At 44.6% G+C, this 21,847-nt stretch overlaps 1 protein-coding gene across 1 annotated transcript in view; it reads right to left on the reverse strand.

The window, feature by feature from the left end:
* Nucleotides 1–3,278: 3,278 nt before the first annotated feature.
* Nucleotides 3,279–21,847, reverse strand: part of TEKT3 (tektin 3) — a 36,051-nt gene continuing 17,482 nt past the window's right edge. The window contains exons 4-8 of the mRNA XM_004012716.6: nucleotides 20,854–20,924; nucleotides 16,621–16,764; nucleotides 14,774–14,996; nucleotides 12,520–12,674; nucleotides 3,279–5,236 (exon numbers count right to left, since the gene is read on the reverse strand). Of these exons, the coding sequence (XP_004012765.1) occupies nucleotides 5,020–5,236; nucleotides 12,520–12,674; nucleotides 14,774–14,996; nucleotides 16,621–16,764; nucleotides 20,854–20,924 (810 nt within the window). The 3' untranslated portion in view covers nucleotides 3,279–5,019. The remainder of the gene's footprint in view (nucleotides 5,237–12,519; nucleotides 12,675–14,773; nucleotides 14,997–16,620; nucleotides 16,765–20,853; nucleotides 20,925–21,847) is intronic.

Raw genomic sequence — 21,847 nt, forward strand, 5'->3', positions numbered from 1 at the left:
GATATTGATGAGATTGATTGCTCAAAATATTATATCCTCATGAATATCTGTTGGGAAAAATAATATGTCGGTCTTAAAATAATTTTCTTTAAAACACCACAAGCTTTGATAATGTCTAATTTATTCTAAATAGTCAGAGTTCCCCTCCTCACTCTGCCATGGTGTCCCTGGAGCTGCTTTTTGGTCTTGATGAGCTCTTTAGGAGCTCTTTGCTAAAAGGAAAGAGTTGGCAGCAGAAAGGGTCTCCTATTAGCTTCCAGCAAAATGAGTAAACAGCAGGGTCCCCAGGGAACCAGCCATCAATCACAAAACAGAACCCTTCTGATGTCGGAAGAGAAAGATCTGGGCTGAGGGAGAAGTCAGAACTGTGAGAGCAGAGGCTGCAGAATCTGTGCGGCCACTTCTCCATCCTGGGCCCCTGCAGGTTAGACTCCCCTTCCGACGTCTAGATTCTTACCTGTGTGAACACACACGTGGCCCCAGAATCCTTCTCAACATTCTGAGTAAGCACAACTATGGTCTAGAGCTGGTCTTCCAGATCAGATAGACTTCCCACCCTTGGAGAAGAGATGAAGTATTGTCTCTTTTCCTCATGAATGAAGGCATGAAGGTATAGGGTTCAGGAAATACCATCATGGCACCCTGCCTAGAATGCTGGTGTGGGTAATCTCGACAATGGTGGGTCCAGCACCACTGGGACCAGCTGAAGGGCCAGGGCTAGAGGAGTGGACACCAACAAGGTCAAAGGGGACACATCAATGAGAACCATTCCACCTCCTCCTGCACTGGGTCAGCCCTGCACACAAAAGGAAGGACTCCAGCCCCGTTTTCAGGGCAAAACAAAAATTATAACTGAGCACCAGACCCCACATCAGCTATTTACAGCATGAACTCAAGACTCAAAAATGCCTGGCGAGGTGTTTATGACAACACTCTCCAGGGACGTAAAAGGAAATTACTAAAATTATAGGTGACTTGGCTATTTAGGGGCAGTTACACACATTTCTAAATCGGAATGATGCTTGGCTGGGTGGAAGCCTTCAACATTCCACAACCCTTCTTAAAGCCACATAATATTAAAGACAGTTTGAGCCTGAGTACACGAGGCCAGATCACGTGTTGATATTTGCAGACCTGGGATTCTTACACAAGATCACGCTCTGTGAGTCTTGGCTGTTCATGGGTCCTTGTGTTTGAATATTTGCCCTGGTGAAGTAGTTGTGACATTTAGACCAGAAACCAAATGTTTATTTGTGGAATTTTGCCTTGCCCACACTTTACCAAAATAACAAGAAAACTAGCCTTTTCCTATGTCTGAACTGCGTCTTCTTCCCATCACATTCTTGTAATCCTGGGAACATATGTTTAAGTAAAAGGACTCCACATTCACACATTCCTCAAAAAAATACAACAAATTATAATTCATGGAAAAAGTAGGCAAGACTTTTCCCGAAACATACAAGAAATAAGAGACATGTGGAATTTATGTTTTTTCTCACCATTGTCTAAAAATGATGACCACCAACACTTGATTGCTCTAATTGCTAAGTGTTTGGTGGCACTTATATATCTTTGTTTCCATTAGAAGCAAAAGGAGAATGACGAAACCTACAATTTGATGTCTAAAATGATATACTGGGACTACGAAAATAACACTAGCACAACCTTATCATGTTTATGTCAATTCTACTAGCATTTTGAGATGTTTTGTGAGCTTGACTAAACCAAGAATTGCTGGGAAAAAAACTTTAGGAAACAGAGAGAGAGGAATAGACTTGGGGTTATTAGACAGCGGTTAGGACAGAGCAAAAAGAACTCAGGCAGAAAAAGATGCTATTGAGAGATAGAGAGAGGTAAGCATGCAAGATGCAAGTAGCGAGAAACAGGAGAGAAGAGGCTTCCTTCCCCCACCCCCACCCCCACCCCCACCCCCAGTAATTTCATCTTTCCATTTTAGAGTTTCGAGAACAATGGATTCAAAGCTAGCATGCTCTCTACATCATCTCAAATTGAATTCCAGATGGTTAAGTGAAACTTAAGAAGTCACGAACTGAATTAGAAGAAATTATAAGTAAATAATCCTGTGGTGAGAAAGAGCTTTCCTGGTGTAATTCCAAAGAAATAAATCATAATGGAGACATCTACACAGTTCACCCTCTGAACATTAAACACTATAAGCAAAATGTAAACGCAAGTGGCATATAAAGAATATATGTTCTGTGTATGCATGGCTGAGTCTCTTTGCTGTTCACCTGAAACTGCCACAACATTGTTAATCACCTATATTCCAACACAAAATTAAAAGTTTAAAGTTTTTTTAAAAAGACTATATATTCTTGGGAATTCTCTGCTGGTCCAGTGGTTAGGACTCAGCGTTTTCACTACCTGTGACCCAGGTTCTAAGATCCTACAAACCGCAGAGAAAGTGCAGCCAAGAAAAAAAGAATATATGTTCAGTACGTAGGATGAAAGTGTGTGTCACATGATATACAGGGAACTCTTAAAAACAAATGAAGAAAAGATAAATCCTTGGGGGAAACAGGCAAGTAACAAGGACAAGCAATTGACCAAAGAAAGTCAAGGACCCAGTAAACAATGTCCTACCTCATGATTTTCCAAGGATGAGATGTGAAAGCAATAGGACCACTTTTCTGTGATGGGAAGGACACAGAAAGTCAGGCCCTCTCACGGGCTGGTGGTAGGGATGCTAAGTAACACATTCTCTCAGGAACGCCATTTGACAAAATACCGTAAAAGCCCTTCCCAACGTGCGCCTGAGTTCTGATGTAACAATTACACATCTAGGAACTTATCTTCAGGAAAAGATTAAAGATGTTTGCATCTTTGCAGACATTTCACTAACAAGATTCAGTCATGGCTACATTTTTATAAAGAAAAGTTCCTTTTATAAAGACGAATTTCCTGGAGGTCCAGTGGTTTAGGACTCCATGCTTTCACTGCCAAGGGCACAGGTTTAATCCCATCCCTAGTCAGGGAACTAAGATCCCACAAGGTGCACAGTGGAATGAAAAGAGAAAAAAAATATTTATTAAAAAAATAAATTAAAAAAGAAGAGTCAGCCGCAATAAAAATATCCAATAATGGGGGATGGGACATAAAGCATTCTGAAAACTCTAGACAATGGAATATTAAAAAGCCATCAAAATGATGCTGTGGAAAGGGATTAAATGACATGGAAAGAGTATACATTTTCAAGTGGAAAAAGCATAAATGAATTGAGGTGTGCAAGGCTCTGGGGATGGAGTCAGTCACATAAGTTTCAGCTTTATAAGGGCTACTTTATTTGGAAGTCCATTTCTGAATGGAAAATGTGCACAAAATCACAGAAATAAAATATATGTATATCAAAGCATCTAGTTAGTTTAGAAGTAATTGGAGATTTTTATTTTCCTCTTTTGCTCATTTGTATTTTCTCTTTTTTATCAAAGTATAGTTGACTTACAGAATTATATTAGATTCAGGTGTATGAGTGATTCAATACTTTTACAGATTATAATCCCTTTAAAGTTACTACAACATAAAGGCTGTATTTCCCTATGCTTATGTATTTTATACATAATAGTTTGTACCTCTTAATCGCCTACCCTTCTCTTGCTCCTCCCCCTGCCTTTGCCCACTTGTAACCACTAGTTTATTCTCTGTGAGTCTGTTTCTGTTTTATTAATTTCATTGTTTGTCTTACTTTTCAGATTCCACATATAAGTGATAACATAGTGAAATAAATCAGCCATAGAAAGGTAAATATTGTTATCCCTTGTCTGTATTTTCTGACATTTCCATGAGTGGTATATTGTTTTTACAGACATTGAGGCAAGGTTTTAAAAAATGATGCTGTTTATTAACAGCTAATGACAGAAACCCATTTGAATAAGAAAATGAGATTACCAATCAGCAGCATCATCCAAAATGTTATTAATCATGTATTTAAATATAAGCATTACATACTATACATATTTGTAAATAAACATTGCATACTACCTATATATGCAAATAAATTTTATATGTACATATATTATAATAGAAAAAGGACTGGAAACATGTACCATAAAATGCTAAGAAGCTTCAGTGATTATTTCTGGGTGTTGTGAAAATAAGCAATTTTCAGGGGTTCTGTGTGTGTGTTTCCCCTATTTTCCACAATAGTTGTTCAGCAAATGTTTTTCATTTGTAATAAACAAAAAGTTTTTTTAAAAAAAAATACACAACCCCTGAGATAAGGCGGGACCTCCTACAATGGAAGTGATGTCCCGTTTACTGGTCCATCCAGCATCAGCACCTTTTGGTCATCTTTTTGGGCCCTCTGCACTCACAGGTGAGGTGAACACGTCCTGCTGATTCATTGCAGCGCGTTTGGCGTTTCTCCCCTCTTGGTTTCCAGGCCATCTCTCTAATTCAAGACTCTCCTTCCCCAGTCATGGCTTTTACAAGGACACGTCCCCACCCAGAGATGTCCACTGTTCCCCCAACCGACATGGAATTGAAACCCTCCCCCAACATTTCCAGGCATCTCACCCATCCTATTTCTTCATACACACCCTCCATCAGGAATCACAGCCAAACTGTCTCCTTACTATTGTCCAAACGCACTCTGTTTTTCCAGCTTCCTTTTTGGTTCAAGAACCCGGAAAACCACCTTCCCAGAAACCTTTCTCCTTCTCTCAAAACCCACCTGCCAGGACAGGATCTCTGTCCCCAGGGCCTCAGAGGAAATACACTTCTCCTTTCCAGCCCATTCATGTTACACAGAATAACAGGAATAATAGAAATAAATGTTCTTACCTAGTCTGTTACATTGTATTTATCTAGCCCAGAAGTCTAGTAAATCATAGAGGATGAAGGTTTGGATGCAAAGAAAGGGTTCTCCAAGACAGGACCCCAGTACGTGTCTATAAATACGATCCTTTAATAAGTGAACAGATCATCCCTTGCTTAAGTGCGGGCGCAGGGCCCTGGTCCCGCCTGGTGCCGGGAGCGCCACGTCTGGTCCGGGGAGAGCGCCTAGCAGAAGCCCACCAGGCGCAGGGTGCTGGGGAAGCTTCTGCGCATGCTCATGCACTTGTCCTGGTCGATGTACAGGGAATTGGCCTTGATTGCCAGGTCATGCTCCAGCGTGGCCTTAGTGTGGGCCAGCGACTGCAGCGTGTCCTCCGCGTCCCTCAGGCGCTGCTGCAGGGTCTGGATGGTGTCGTCCACCTCGTACACCTCGTTCACCAGCCTGAGTGAGGAAGAGGCGCCCGTTAGGTTAGCAGAGGTCAGGCCAGTCATTGCTCAACCTGGGGTGCGTGTGCTTACTGCATTCCCACCGGTCACCCCAACCTCAGAACTACTTCACTTCGCACGGGAAACAGTATCGGTGTGCAGTTAGTTGCATGAGGCCAGGAGCATTCCTGTGGTCCATGCTGTTGCTGCTGCTGCTACTAAGTCACTTCAGTCGTGTTCGACTCTGTAGGACCCCATAGACGGCAGCCCATCAGGCTCCCCCGTCCCTGGGATTCTCCAGGCAAGAGTACTGGAGTGGGTTGCCATTTCCTTCTCCAACGCATGAAAGTGAAAAGTGAAAGTGAAGTCGCATAACCAGACCCAAAAGGCTGGGGGACACCATCAAGTTTTCACGTTCGCATTGGTCATACACACACACATATCGAACGCTATATATTTTTTTAAAGGCCAACTTTTAAACATTTGAATTTCTTTTAAATAATAAAGATTTGGGGAAATCGAAACAGCTTAATTTTCATACATTGACATAAAAACGGTTTGCATAGTTAGGAAGAGGGGGATACCCGATTGTATTCAGTGGCTAGAATTCAGTCCAATCTGTTAACCATGGGGGAGGGGTTAGTTAATGGGGCACTTCTCCAACTGTGATACCCCTCCCCCTACCAATGCCCCAGAGTTCCAGAGTAAACACCGAAATGTCAAAAACCCAAGAGAACATGGAAAGACAGTGCATGAAATCAGCTACACGAGCCACGAAACAAGCTGCAGTTCTGCTTGTGCTGCTGCTGAAAAACATGAAACATTCTCCTTAAGACTGAAAGGAAAAAAGGCATGATTTTATATTAAAAACAAAAAACTAGCATCTCCCTTTCAAATTATTTTCATCCATATTGTTTTCATTTTCATTTCTTTAATTATCAGTGAACCTTTCTTCAATGTCTATTGGGCATTTGCAATTCTGCAAAAACAATTTGGCAAATGCTTTCCCTAATTCATTTTTGACTTTTAATCAGCTTATGATATTTTTGTTAAAAGTAAGATTTCAATTTTAAGTAAGCTGTCTTTCTTTGTCTTTGTGATTTCTTCTATTGTGTTTATATGTAGAAGCCTTTTCTCTTCCCAAAGAACAATTAAGCAAGGACTCCTTTACAGTCTGATCTGGCCAATAATATCCAAAGGATATGACCACATGGTCAATCAGGAGAAAGAATATGAAACAGGTTACAAAATGACAGTAATAATGATAATTTATTGACTGCATGCACGCTCAGTCACTCAGTTGTGTCTGACTCTATGACTCCATGAACTGAGCCCACCAGGCTCCTCTGTCCATGGAATTTTTCAGGCAAGAATACTGGAGCGGGTTGCCATTTCCTCCTCCAGGGGATCTTCCCAACCCAGGGATCAAACCCACGTCTCTTGTGTCTCCTGAATTGGCAGACGGATTCTTTACCACCGAGCCACCTGGGAAGCCAGTGAAAACACCAACTCCAAATTCATCAAATTTTGACCAGCGATTGAAAGCTAAAGTTTTCCTTATTTGGAGGTTCATTTTATCAGGAGACTGGAGTTTATGAAATTAACTAAAATGTACCATAATCTAAAGAGAAGAGTGACAGTGAACAAATAGGGATGGGGACATTTCTGGAGCTAGAAAATTATCTCATGATCACAGAAAAATATTTAGGCCATGTTTAAATCATTATACCAAGGCCATCTTATAGCTCCACAGAACTTTGCAACTGAAAAATAAATGTGAGAGGTCATCAAGCCAAGCTTCCTTGTTTTATAGTTGAAGAAACTAAACCCCAGGGACTGATGAACTGCCCTCCCTGCAGGCACACATTCATGTTTATACACCGCATGGTCATCCAGGAAGATGGAAGGAAATCAGGGGCCTTGACAACCATAATAAAGAACTGGGTCCCATTTCCTGCCCGACCCACTCAGCATCCAGAAGCACAGAGCAGGGAAGCTGGCCTCTGCACTCTCTCTTACTCATGAATTTGAACAAAGTGAAGAGTTTGACATCGAAGGATAAAGGAATGATTTCTTCGTTGTGTTAACTTGTGTTGAATAATATTATGTGAGAACGAGAAGAAATAACATCAATGTCTGATGATAACAGACACCACAGCTGGATGATGGGGTACTACACAGTCATACCTTTTATAAAAGAATTTGTTCTTGCCTTGGGATTCCCTGGTGGCTCAGTGGGTAAAAAATCAGATTGTAATGCAGGAGACCTGCGTTCTATCCCTGGGTCGGGAAGATTCCCTGGAGGAGGGCATGGCAACCCTTGTCTAGAAACCTATGGACAGAGGAGACTGTTGGGCTACAGTCCATGGGGTCCCAAAGAGTGGGACAAAACTGAAGTGACTGAGCATGCATGCATTTGGGGAAAGAGACTCAGAATATAATGTTGGTTGAAAACATTAACCTATTTGGAAGCCTCCTGCAGCCAGCCCAAGGTTGGGGGGCACTGCAAAGCACCCCCAAAAGGCTCATGGAGGCAACGACAAGCTCATGTGCACACCCACACCATGACTTCATCTCAGAACCTGACCTGTTTTCTTATGTTGCAGTGGGGGAGGGGAGGAATTAAACTTTTGTGCCAAAGTTTCCTTTGGTCTAAAATCAGTAAACACAGCATCTGAGAACAGAGCTAAAAGCATTTGTTGTTGTTAAGGTCAAGTTGGATTCTAAAAGTTAAGTTTCTTTTTTGAAGATCCCAGGGTTTACAATACCACTAGCAAAGAAACAGGTCTTCAGAGAGACTGTTGAATAGGGCTGGTGGCAGGATTTACGAGGGCCCGTTGTTTATAATCACACCGGCCTGCTTCTTGTCTCTCATCCTTCACTGAACTGTTTTCACTGCTTCAAAAGGAACTCTGAACCCGAAGGTAGGGATGGAGCAGGATTATATGAGTCTTTACTCCTCCAAGCCAAATATGTTAGTCTAGTGGGAAATTTATCTGTGAGAGATCTTCTGAAGACAGACACATTAAAATATCAATTTCTTAAAAGGAATATAATTTCTTAAAAAGATACTTAGAATGCAGGCAGCTAGCATCCTTGTTTTCCTATTGCTGTGTGAAGGCAGCGCAAGGTATTACGCCTCCCTCAACTTGCGCCATTACAAATACATTTTTCCTCCTCTTTCAAGGCCACGTTCCCCTCTCAGTTTCCTTATTTTTTTGGCAGATGGCAGAGAGCCATTCTGCTGGAAACACTTCTTCTGGGGGAAATCACAGAACTGAAAAACAGTTTGCATTCAAATACAAATAAAACTACCATCGTTTGAAAAAAAAAAAAAAAACAAGATGAAGTACAGCAGAGCCTGGTCTGGCCTGCCACCAAGGATGCCAAGAATGTTTAGAATTGCTCTTGAAAGAACCCATTTAGAAAAACTTCAAATGCAAAGCAAAGTCTTGAAATGAAAACAGCATTTCTTCTCTGTCCCCACTCCCCTGAGTTCACGGTTCTTATGTTTTCTTCACCCAGACAGCCAAAGGCTGCTTTCAGAATGCTCGATGAAAGAGAAAAATAATCCCCTCCCTCAATAATCATCCTCAATTCCACAGTTGTTCCTCTAGGACCATATTTTTGGCAACGATATTTTAACAAGAAATCTTTATGGAAACAAAAGCAGGTTTTGTCCTGAAGTTGGTAAAGGAGCAAAGGAAATAGACACACGGCACGGTCGCCAGGAAGAAAAGGAAAAAAAAAAAAAACCAACCAGCAAATTCTGTTCAGCCAGGAAGGGGGAGAAAAGAGGAAAATGCACTCAGCATCTTAGAAGTGGCTGTAAACACCGTACTGTCTGATAACTGCAAAGTCAAATTTGACCATGACCCAAAACCCTTCCAGAAAGCAACCCTGTGCTGGTCTGATGGCAGCCTGAACAATTTCTCTCTCCCTGCCTCTACTTTCGATGACTTTGCAGAAATTGTTGGAGCATGAAACTGCAGCTCAGCTTTTCCTAATAATATTTGCATAAAACCACTATTCATGATCTAATCTAACTGGCCAAATGGGTGTGACCCCACTCACTACCAGGTTCCTGTAATAAACAGACACTTCTGACTGGCTGCCTCCGGAGTAGAGGCCCACTTATCCTCCGAGATGGGCTGTGTGTGAGTAGCGGTTCTGCAGAACCCACTTGGAGAAAGGGGGCCTGGGTGGGTGGCCTCCTCCAAGGGATTGCCGGACGACAGCTCCACTGAGAGAAACGCAGCTGCCGCGGGAGATGAAAGCCAGTGGCATGTGGTCTGGAGCCCATCTCTCAGTATCCAACACAGACAACATGCGTGCTGCCCGTGGAGGGGGCTCTGCAGTGATGCTTCCTCTGTGAGCCTCAGGTTCATCTTCTTCTCCGAGAGCCAGATATAGCTGGTGCTCGGCTAAGCCATCCCATGGCGCATCCAGAAGCCAGAGGAGGTCAGGCCCAGGACTGGGGGTGCCAGGGGCCCCACCCAGTGAAAGAGAAGCAGAAGTAAATCGCCAGGTTGGCTGAACAGAGCTCAGGAGCAGACAGGCAAGGATTCTAAGTATCCTTCCAGCAGGTGCCAGCCAGGCCACGTCATTCAGCTCACGTCTGCCTCAGTTTCCCTATGTATAAGGTGAAGATCACGCAGGAGGTAAAGCGTGCAGGACAGCGCCCAGCACAGAATAAGATCAATAAATGACAATGGCCCTGCTGATTGTCGGGATTCCCTGGTGGCTCACACAGTAAAGTACCTGCCTGCAATGCAGGAGACCCAGGTTCAATCCCTTTGGGTCAAGAAGATCCCCTGGAGAAAGAAATGGCAACTCACTCAAGTATTCTTGTCTGGAGAATTCCATGGACAGAGGAGCCTTGTGGGCTACAGTCCAGGGGGTTGCAAAGAGTCGCACTTGACTGGGTGATTAACCCTTTCATGGTGATTGTCAGCATCACCACCTTTATCATCTTCATCATTTCCAGCCTCACAAAGACTCCCCCCACCACCACCACCATTGGACATATGTATACCTATGGCTGATTCATACTGATGTTTGACAGAAAACAACAAAATTCTATAAAGCAATTATCCTTCAATTAAAAAATAAATTTAAAAAGACCCGCCCCCTTTCCTTCCCTCCGGGGAACACAGAGCCTCAGCCCCTTGCTTGTTCCCTGGGTAAGAGCTCAGAGTCCTTTTGTCCCTAGATAGAAGGGAACTCTATCATGGAGCAGGGCAGATGACAAGGCCAGTGGCCTCTCCCCTCTGCACAAGTTCAAGTGCTGCCCCATCGCTCCTCCAGTTGCTATAAATTTGACTTGCTTCTACGCAAATTGTTTCAAGACCTAAGCAGAGCCATGATGAAGTCCAGAAAGAGGCAGACTGGCTTGTACTGAGAAATTAGAAATGAAGCCAGAATGCGGGTGAGGGTGGCCAAGTCCACATGAGGCCATCTAAAAGGAATCTTCCAGGTTAAAATGATAAGAATAAAATACACCTAGTGTCCGGGCACATGTAGGAGATGCTTGATGAAGGCCAGCTGCTTTCAATTTCTACTGAGAACAAGAACAAACTGAAATGAGCCGAGATGAGCTGTTGGGGTTTAGGGAATCCTAAGGATGCTCTGCGGAGAAAGCGATGTCTTGCCTGGAAAATCCCATGGATGGAAAAGCCTGGTAGGCTGCAGTCCATGGGGTCACAAAAGAGTTGGACACGACTGAGCGATTCATTTTCACTTTTCATTTTCATGCATTGGAGAAGGAAATGGCAACCCACTCCAGTATTCTTGCCTGGAGAATCCCAGGGACGGCGGAACCTGGTGGGCTGCCACCTATGGGGTTGCACAGAGTCGGACACGACTGAGGCAACTTAGCAGCAGCAGCAGCAAGGATGCTCTGACAGAGAAGGCAATGGTGACCCACTCCAGTACTCTTGCCTGGAAAATCCCATGGGTGGAGGAACCTGGTAGGCTGCAGTCCATGGGGTCGCTAAGAGTCGGACACAACTGAGCGATTTCACTTTCACTCTTCACTTTCGTGCATTGGAGAAGGACATGGCAACCCACTCCAGTGTTCTTGCCTGGAGAGTCCCAGTGACAGTGGAGCCTGGTGGGCTGCCGTCTATGGGGTCGCACAGAGTCGGACACGACTGAAGCAACTTAGCAGCAGCAGCAGCAAGGATGCTCTAAAGGACCAGAGCAGGTATTAGCTGCCCAAAGAGGTGAAAGAGGGCAGCGGTGAGAGCTGACAGATGGAGTCTGGGGAGCTGGTGCCCAAAGTCCCTTTTCTGATGAGTTCGGGGGACTGAGAAGCTCACAGTGGCCAACCTCTGAGCTACTTCCAAGACAGGAATCTGGAAACCCCAGAGACTCCAGGGAGGTGTAAAGGAACCCAGTGCCTCCTCCATCTGCTGAAGGAGGCTAAATGTTTGTTAACACTTTTCTTGTATGTAGTGTTGATGTCATTTCCTTTTTTCTCTAACCGTGGTAAAATATACATAACACAGAATTTACCATCCCAGCTCTTAAGTTTGCGGCATTAGTACCATCACAATCTTGTGCATCCATCACCATCTTCTACACTTGGAGAACTTATCATCATCCCAAGCTGCAAATACTAACACCATTACTGACACTTTAAAGAAGGCTCCTGTCAAAGCTACGGTCTTTCAAGTAATCATGTACGGATATGAGTTGGACCATAAAGAGGGCTAGACACTGAAGAATTGATGCTTTTGAATTGTGGTGTTGTAGAGGACTCTTGAGAGTCCCTTGGACTGCAAAGAGATCAAATCAGTCAATCCTAAGGGAAATCAACCTTGAATACTCATTGGAAGGACTGATACTGAAGCTGAATCTCCAACATTTTGGCCACCTGATGTAAACAGCCAACTCACTGGAAAATATCCTGATGTTGGGAAACACTGAAGGCAAAAGGAGAAGAGGGTGGCAGAGGACGAGCTGGTTGGATAGCATCACCAATTCAATGGACATGAACTTGAAACCTCCAGAAGATGGTGAGGGACAGGGATGCTGGCCATGCTGCAGTTCATGGGGTCACAGAAAGTCAGACATGATTTAGTGACTGAACGACAATGACAACAAAAAAGGCTGCAGCACCAAGACCATCACTAGGTTCCCCCACATCCCCGAGCTGGCAGACACGCCTTTGAAAGGAGCTCAGAGCTGCAGGCAGGCTGGGGGCTTCCCCAGAGGAGCTCAAGCAGACCCAGGAGGCACCACCCCTCATTACCATGACCCCAGCCTGGGCCTCCCCACCTCTTGCCACCCACTCACCGCAGCTGAGCCATGTCTCTGCACAGTTCTATGTTTGGTCTCCTGGTCCGCTCGTCCAGACGGGTCTGAGCCACCTTCAGGAAGGCAGACTTCTCCATGATGGCCTTCTTGATGGATTCGATACTCATCTCTGTCTGGAAAATCTCCTGCAGGGTCTGTACCAGGAGAAGCAAATGCCTGAGGCTTTGGTGCCGAGCCACCAACAACCTGCTTCCCGCCCTGTGCATCTGGGACCCAGACTCGTCCTCTGCTGGGAACAGGGGTTCTCTGGGGGCCTCCTCCTTTCAGCACCATCTGAGACCTGTGGTGGGAGGTATGGCACCTGCTCGCACCCTCCGGAGAGCATCCTCCAGACGTGGCGTGTGAACACTGACACCACAGAAATGGGCAAATGCCGCAAACCCGAGCTCGCTGTCCTCCTTTCCCCAGATCACCAGCTGTTAGACATTGACTAGCGCACATCTGTACATGACCCAGAGAAAGGCAGGGCCAGGAACTTTGAGGGCACCCACTTCCCTCCCAAGTTTGTGTGCCCTTAAGTCTTTACCTTCCTGCTGTCTCTTCTCACTAATCTTAAAGAGGTTTTCCTGCCAGTGGAGGATTTGCCTTGAAGCAAGTCAAGGTCAAGCTCTGGGGTGTCTCCACGGAAGGGAGAAGCACTGGCGGTCTGGTAAGCCCGAATTTATATTCACTTTGCCTTAGAAAAGGCTGCCCCAGTTACCTAAACCTGAATCCCTCCCACCCTGGGAAGCCCTTGAACAGGTAACGAAGTGAAAATGAGGTCCTTAGGGTTGGTCCTAATCTAGTCCGACTGGTGTCCTTATAAAAAGAAGAGCCTGAGACAGACACGCATGCAGGGGAGACCACATGATGATCCTGGAGAGGGTGCCCATCTACAAGTCTAGGAAAGAGGACTTAGAAGAAACCAACCCTACTGATGACTTGACCTCAGACTTCAGCCTCCCCGACTGAGAAAATAAATGTCTGTTGTTTAAGCCGCCCTGTCTGAGTGCTTTGTTATGGGAGTCTGAGCAAACTTAATACAGCGGTAAATAAAAATTTGTTGAACAAAGGGACTCCATCATGTCACTTTCTAAAACATCTTTGGATGGTCTCTCACTGGCCAGGGGACCCTGCCTTTAGATGACCTCTCATTCCCCTTTAGATGCCCAGGGAATCGTAACCCTTCCCATCAATGAGATCCACGGTCTGGCTCCACCTAGTTTTCCAAGCTTCTCTTTCAGGACACACACTGTCCATGCCAGTCAGACCAGGCTCTTTACAGACCTGACTCAACCCCTGATCTTCCCCGCCTCGAGGCTTTGTTCATGATGCCGCCCCACCCAAATGTTCGCTTCTTCCTCCAAACCCCCAAAACAATTTCTTTATTGGCTATTTGGCAACCACAACTTGTAATTTTCTATTGTTTTTAATTGTGTGTGAGCTTTTCAAGTGACACACACCTTCTCTACAAATATAAGCTTCCTGGAACAAAAACCTTTCATCCATCTCTCTGCCCTTCACCAAAGTTGAAACTGTCTGGCCCAAATGTTTATGGCCCAAAGAATTCACCGTGAGAAGGGAAGGTGAATTCTTACAGCCTGGGAAGAATGGTGCCCTCAATCAAATAGTACCTCCTTAGAGAAACACACGCGACAGTGTAAGGTTCTTAAAAAGAGAAACAGAAAACTCTATGCAGCATAATCCACAGAAATAATAAGAGCTCCAAGCCCGATACTAAGTAATACAAGAGCTCCTTTTTTATCTTGAAACCCACGAATTCTGCCTAAATCCTTCATTTTATTGTCCTTATAAAACAAAAGCACTTTAAAAAGTTCAATATCAGAAACATCTTGAACCACCTAATAGTTTCCAGTGTTTGGTTTTATATTCCAGAAAAAAAAAGGGGGCTGCAATAATTTAACAGAAAACATCCCTACCATATGTTCTAATACTTAATTCACTTTCTAGTTACCTACAGTAATTCATTAAACTTTAATAATAATATTTTTGTAACTGTTAAATAATAGGAGCCTTTTACAATATAGTGCATTCTTTGTGTTCCCCAAACCAGCGGATTCCAATTTCATGCTGACACCTGGCTGCCTGGCTAACATAAATGGTGTGCTTCCTACTGGTTCTCATTTTCTTTAGTCTGTATGGCCAGAAGTTGTGTGCCGTATGGTGGACACAGGGCCCCTGCCCTATCTTCACCAGGTCAGCCGTGGGGCCCAATCCCCAGTGCCGGGCTTACCTTTGCCAGGTGAGTCTGAATCTTATTTTTTGCATCCGCGGTTTCAGCAATGCGGTTGGTGAAAGCCAAGTTCGCCTTGTTGAACTGATTCCACATCTCATTGGCTGTCACCACCAGGACGTTTTGGATGTCGTCTCTCAGTTTCGCAGAGGCGGCTCGCTCACTCTGGGAGCGAAGAATGTTGTCGTCGGTAAATTTGGCCCAGGACTCGGGCACTGAGACCCTGAAGAGAAAGGAAACAGATCCAGACAACGGAAACAATGATGAATCAGCCTAGACGGTCTGCAGGCAACCGTCCATCCGGCGAAGGAAAAAAAAAAACAACAAAAACCAAATCGCTTGATTCTGGTTTTATTGCGTGAAGTGTAAACATCAGAGCAAAGCGCCTTTTAAACCTGTCTTAATTGCTCCTTGTTTCACTGCTTACTCTGGAAAGCCACAGTATATATTAAGTTCACTACCAATGTAGGGGGAGAAAGGATTGCTGAAGGGTGTATATCCATTCATTAGAAAAGTGTCTCACCAGCCCCATAAGTGTTACAAAAAACTATTCAACCTCAGGACTAATCAAAGTACTGCTGAAAACAGCTTACTAATAACCCTTTGTCAGAACAGCGAAGAGCTAAGAGAACAATTATTTTCCAGTGAGCATGTTTAGAAACAGATTCGCTCATATCCTGCAGGTATATGCTCAAGTCGCTCAGCTGTGTCAGACTCTTCGCAACGCCATGGACTGTAGCCCGCCAGGCTCCTCTGTCCTATTTCCCAGGCAAGAATACTTGAGTGGGTTTGCCATTTCTCCTCCAGGGGATCTGCCTGACTCAGGGGTTGATCCTGCATCTCCTGCACTGGCAGGCATTCTTTACCGTCTAGGCCACCAGGGAAGCCCTATCCTGCAGGTAGGAATGTTGAATTGCTACAGGCCTGGTGGAGAGCAATGTGAACTGAGTCTCTCAAATGTCATAACCCAGAAATTCCACTTCTAATTGACAATGTAACATTACCTCAGTTTCCAATGTGCAACATAATGATTTGATTTTGGGATATATTGCAAAATGCCCACCACAGTAAGTCTAACTAACATCCAGCATCACACAGTTACAATTCTTTTACTTAGGATGAGAATGTTTAAGATCCCTTCCTGGTAGCTCAGACAGAAAAGAATTTGCCTGCAATGCAGGAGACCCAGGTTCAATCCATGGATCAGGAAGATCCCCTGAGGGAGGGCATGGCAACCCACTCCAGTATTCTTGCCTGGAGAATTCCATGGACAGAGGTGCCTGGCAGGCTACAGTCCATGGGGTCACAAGAGTCAGATAGAACTGAGTGATTGAGCACACACACAAAGAAAGGTAACCCAGGGTTATCAAGAGGCAGAGAGACAGGTCCTCTCATAGAGAAAAGACCATCCATCCCAGATCACATCCAGGGGCCTGGCAAAGAAACCATGGACAGGGCAAGTCTAACAAAGAGTGGAAATAAATTATTCAACGTTCAGCTGTTTTTCAGCTTGTATTCCTATCACCCCACCCCCCATTCAGGGCATCTAATATACTGGTAACATTTTATTTTCTTTATGCTTAATTGTGTTGTCTTGGTTTTCTGCCTCAAGCAGGTGCTGTTTTCATAGTTAGGGTTATAAACAACAAATCATTCTTTTACAAAAGATCACAGGATACAAGTGACCACAGCACACGTGAGCTTACTGAAGACCTGTCCATAGCAGGTGAGTCCTACCTTTCTGCGTCTTCCCATGACTTCCAACTTACCTGTACGCTGCATCCTTCAGAAGGCAGAGAGAATAAATTCAGTGGCACGGAAGCCACAGGCAGCCTGCGCCTACTTACGTGGCATCCACCCTCTCCACTCCACGGAAGTAGCTGACGCCGTCCGACGTGTTTCGCAGATGGTGGCATTTATCATCGATCCTGTAAGCTGACTGCTTGTCACTCAGGTCCTTCTCCAGCTCGTGCTGGGCAGCTCTGTTGGCTCTAAAAGGCAGAATGAGACAGAGCTTCAGGCTTAGGAAACAAGGTCACACAAGGAAGTGTGACTGCCCTTCTGGGTGGGGAACCACCCCTACCCACTCCCTACCCCTCTCCCCACACCCACTCCTTCCCATGACCTCCCATGAAAGTCTGCTCCTTCACACAATGTCCAACTTCTCCATTAAAAGGAGCTTCCCCTGCAACCCAGACGTCCATCTATCCAATGGATAGAGTTGTGGTACATGTACGTGGTGAAATATTACTCCATGAAAAGGAATGAATTTGAGTCCGTTAAACTGAGGTGGGTGAACCCAAAGTCTGTTATACAGAGTGAAGTAAGTCAGAGAGAGAAAAACAAATATTGTATATTAAGGCATATATATGGAATCTAGAAAAAATGGTACCGATGAACCTATTTGCAGGGCAGGAATAGAGATACAGATGTACAGAACAGACCTGTGGACAAAGCAAGAGGAGGAGAGAGGATGGGACGAATTGAAAGAGCAGCATCAAAACGTTCATTACCATATGTCAAATAGCTAGCTAGAGGGAAGCTGCTGCACAGGACAGGGAGCTCTGTGACAACCGAGAGAGGTGGGAATGCCTGGGAGGTGGGAGGGAGGTTCAAGAGAGAGGGGATGTATGTATACCTATGGCTGATTCACAATACTGTATGGCAGAAACCAACACAACACTGTAAAGAAATTATCCTCCAATTAAAAAAAAAGGAGCTTCCCCTAGAGACCCTAGAGATGTCCATACATATGAGTGATGAGAACGCTATCCAGACTTTCCCTGCTATGGGCAGAAGATGCGTGGACACACAGAACTGGGTATCTGCAGCCCCACAGGCTGGCCCCCATCTTCCTAACACACAAACCGCCCCAGACAGGACACTGGGTTGGAGCAATCTGTCCACATCTGTGCTTCCCTTGCCTTCTTCCTTTTCCTCTTCTACATCCTAACCCCTTTCCCTTCTATTCCCAGAGAGCAATCCCCTGTGAAGTTATTAGGAATTCAGAGTCAGCCTCCTTCCATCTGTAAATGACCTCAGTTTGTGGTCACCCCAGGTCTGAGAGGTTTGCCAGGAGATAGAAACCAAGAGTCAAAATGAACCTCCCTGGCAGGAGCCAGTGTGCAGAAAGAGATCAGGAATTGCAGTACCCATGCTCGTGCCCCAGCGGCCATCCTCCTGGGAAGGAGGAGCCCTTGGGGAGCTCTGAGATGCTATGATCACAGAGTGCCTACTCAGCACCCAGGAAGCAAAATGGACAAAGCAAAGGGCTCCTCCCGAGAGGAGCATACACCCTACTTCAAGGCAACAGGCAGTCCCCATAAGGAATAGGCAAATCCTGCGGCTTGTTAGCAGAACAATTCAGAAAACAAAGCAGGCAAAGGGGGCCAGGAATGTGAGTGATGATTTTAAACAGGATAGTCAGGGTAGGACTCCTAGAGGAGGTGGTGCTTGACCCAAGACTTGCAGAGGGAGAACCAGACCAGACAAAGCCTTACTGGCCATTGGAGGGAGTCAGGTTTTTCTCTTAGATGGAATGAGAGACCACGGACTTGCATTCTTACAGGATCATTCTGATGTGGGGTTGACAACAGACTTTAGAGGACAGAGAGGTCCCATTAGCAGACACGTGCAGTTACCCAGGTGAGACACAGTGGCAGCTTAGACCAACAGGGCGGGGCTAAAGGAGGTGAGAAACGCTGAGATTCTGGAGATGCTTTAAAGATAAAAAAAGGGGAATCTCCTAGGAGATCAGACATTGGTGAAAAAAAATAATAAAACCTGATGTTGAGTTACTGGAATAGTAGGAAGCCATCAGTGAAGGTGGGCGAAATTGAGAGTGGGTGGGGGAGAAGAACACAGAAGGTCTTGCTTAATGTCTGAGTGTCTATTCAACATCCAAGTGGAGATTAAAAGTGGGTTGTTGGAACTGGGGAGAAAGTGCTGGGCTAGAGTAAAAATTGAGGAGGCAATCACATAAATCACATACAGAGAGCACCTGAAAGAAGCAAAGAACTGGATAATCCTAGTCATTTCTGAATTCTGGTCTCAGCACAGAAAAGCCACCCAGGAAAACCTGAGTGGGACTGAACCAGCTGATTTCTAACTTGGCCTGTGGCTTTGGGTACTTCACCGGACCTGTCAGAGCTCTTAATTTTGTGGTCTGTAAAGTAGAATGAGGGTAGCAGCATGCAGGTCGTCTGCATTTTGTGAGTTCTAAGTCAGTGCATCCGTGTACACAGGATGAGAGAAGAGGGAGCTGCCTTCCTGCTGCTTCCCGAGTCCAGTCTCTCGCCTCAGGCTACTGGGATGAATCTCTGGGACTCGAAGACCTTCCTCATCTGTCATCTGGGACCAAGATGCTCCACAGGCTTCCTCTCTCGGGCTGACACTCTTGACCTCCTCTGACCTGACTTCAGAACCTCCTTAGGAAGGTCTTCTCTCCATCCACCACCCCAGCACCCAAGACGGGAGAGAGCTATGCTGCCATGTTGGTCCCTAATGAGACTCCATTCTCAGCTGAGATCCTCACTGGTCTCATTGTTTCTTCCTTCATTATTCCTCCCAAGACAAGTAGAGCTGAAACCGCTCTCCCATTGCCTCTACTAGACCAAGTCCAGTAACCATGTTAGGGATTCCAGCCCCCATCTCCTAGATGGAGAAACCATCCCAGGAAATTAGGTGGGCACCTTGGCCACTGTGTATTAAAGAGCCGAGGATATGGAAGATGGGTGGCAGATTTTAGACTATGGAAAACAATGAGGAACTGGGCCAGAAGAAAACAGAACAATCATTGGAAACACACTGAACTGATTCTGCAATTTCCAAGGAGCAGGAACCAGAAATTAATATCACAGCTGCTGTGTCTTGCATTTATAGCTTAAGTGAACTGTCCACTTACTTAACCAAGCCATGGGCAGTCAGCCATCCACAACCAGTCCTCAGCTATTTCTGAATTTAAAAAGCCCTTTCAATCACAGCTTGAGAGACACCTTAGCCATCTGAACCTGACTGACCTTCACAGCATCCATCCTGAAGGTCAGCAGACTGAGAAAAACCACCACTTTCAGAGCACCTGTTCCCTTGGCTACATCACACATTACTGCTGACAACATCAGTACGGGCAGAAGGATCGTTCCCTTTGTGTGACATTCTCCATACTACTTCTTTCCCGGGCCATCACCAAATGCATGTTGATCTTTCTAGTCCTTTCAGCCAGTGCTTTTTCTATGCTGACAGTTGTTATCATGGCTTTGAACCCTCCTTTGACTATTCTTTGCCCTCAACCTCCACTATAAATATTAAGTACCTTAGTATCTACTATAGAGTCAGACAGAGGAGCCTGGTGGGCTACAGTCCACGCGGTTGCAAAGAGTTGGACCCGACTGAGCGACTGAACTGAACTGAACTATCTACTATTGCCAAGAGAAGAATAATTTGTATTTGGTTAGAGAGGAGGATGGGTGAATGACTGCAATGCCACGGATGTAGTGAATGCAGAGATGTCATCACAGCACCAAGGACCATCTACCAGGGTTGCAGGAGACCAGAGAAGGCTGAGTTTTTAGGAGGAGCAGAGTAAATATAAAAGTGAAAGTGAACGTAGTTCTCAGTCGTGTCTGACTCTGCATGACCCCATGGACTACAGCCTGCCAGGCTCCTCCATCCATGGAATTCTCCAGGCAAGAATACTCGAGTGGGTAGCCAGTGCCTTCTCCAGGAGTAAATATAAAAGTGTCACAATTCATCACTTTTCCAGCTGTTGATCTGAACATGTACAAGTCAATCTCTTATCAAAAAATAAAGTCTTCTGAGTTAAAAGAAACCTTGGTCATAGCTCAATTTAGGACAGAAATCCTTTCTAAACCATTGCAAAAAAAATATTTCTTAAAATAAAAATGTAAAGTAAATATCCCAAGTATTTATCTTAACCTCTAAATAAAAACATATATGTGCATATGGATGTGTCCATGTATAAGAAATCCTTACATAAGATGTTAAGAGAAACCTGATTGGGAGGCATGGAAATATAGCTTCATGATAGATTTTTAATTGTATAGAGAAGTTAAAGTTCTTACGCCAGTTGGGCAATGGCTTTGTCCAAATACAGCTTCATCCTTTCTTGACAACACAGAATAATATCAACTTCCTACTCAATTGAAAGAAAAGGAACATTAATGTTTTGATTATTGAACATAATGTTCAAAGTCAACAATGTAACAAAACAGCAATGAGGAAAACCCTGTTACTGGGAGAATTGTGACATAAAATAAGAAAATAATTTGATACCCCCTTATTTACCTATATGCCCCTATGACATTTCTGTCTCAATAGTAGACTGAAATTCATCCTTTACAGGGTTATAGGGAAATTATATTATGGAACAAGTTGGGACATGGGTAAAATTTTAGGAGTTTTATCTTTTATTGCTGGTCTTTAATTAAATCAATGGATCAATTAATCATATTCTGGTGATGCACAGGTTGAATTGAATGCATGGCTTCTTCTGTACTAAATACTCTTGCAAGAAAAGCAAATCTGGGAGGGAAAAGGATAGCCTAAAAGGCAGTTCTCTCTGAAAGTGCATGTGACTTTCAAATAACCCAGTTTTATGTTCCAGACAGAGCCCAACCTCCACCCTGGGAGGCCAGCCCTCCCCTCATCCAGCCTCTTGCCCTCAGCCCAGCTCCTATACTGGTATAAAAAGCTGCACTCTCCACACCATCTGCTTGGCCACACACGTGGTACTTTGATGCTGCTAGAATGTATACACTGTTGACATATGTTGTAGCAGAGATTGTTTCAATATTTACTTCCCTTTGAATTTCATATTCACATATCAGAACCCTAAATAGCACCAAGAAGACATTTTTTTTTCAAGAAGACATTTAAGAAGTGCACATAAGCACTGTTGCCACTTTTTCAAGTGAAAAATGATCACACCATCCTATTGAACAATGAACTCCTGAACACTCTCCCGTGACATAAAACAATACTGTGATTAAAAACCTCAAAAATATTTAGACACCACTAATGGGGATGCCTTTTTTCAAGGTTTTGACAAGTGCTGCC

Source organism: Ovis aries, chromosome 11, assembly GCF_016772045.2.
Source record: "Ovis aries strain OAR_USU_Benz2616 breed Rambouillet chromosome 11, ARS-UI_Ramb_v3.0, whole genome shotgun sequence".
NCBI lineage: Eukaryota > Metazoa > Chordata > Mammalia > Artiodactyla > Bovidae > Ovis > Ovis aries.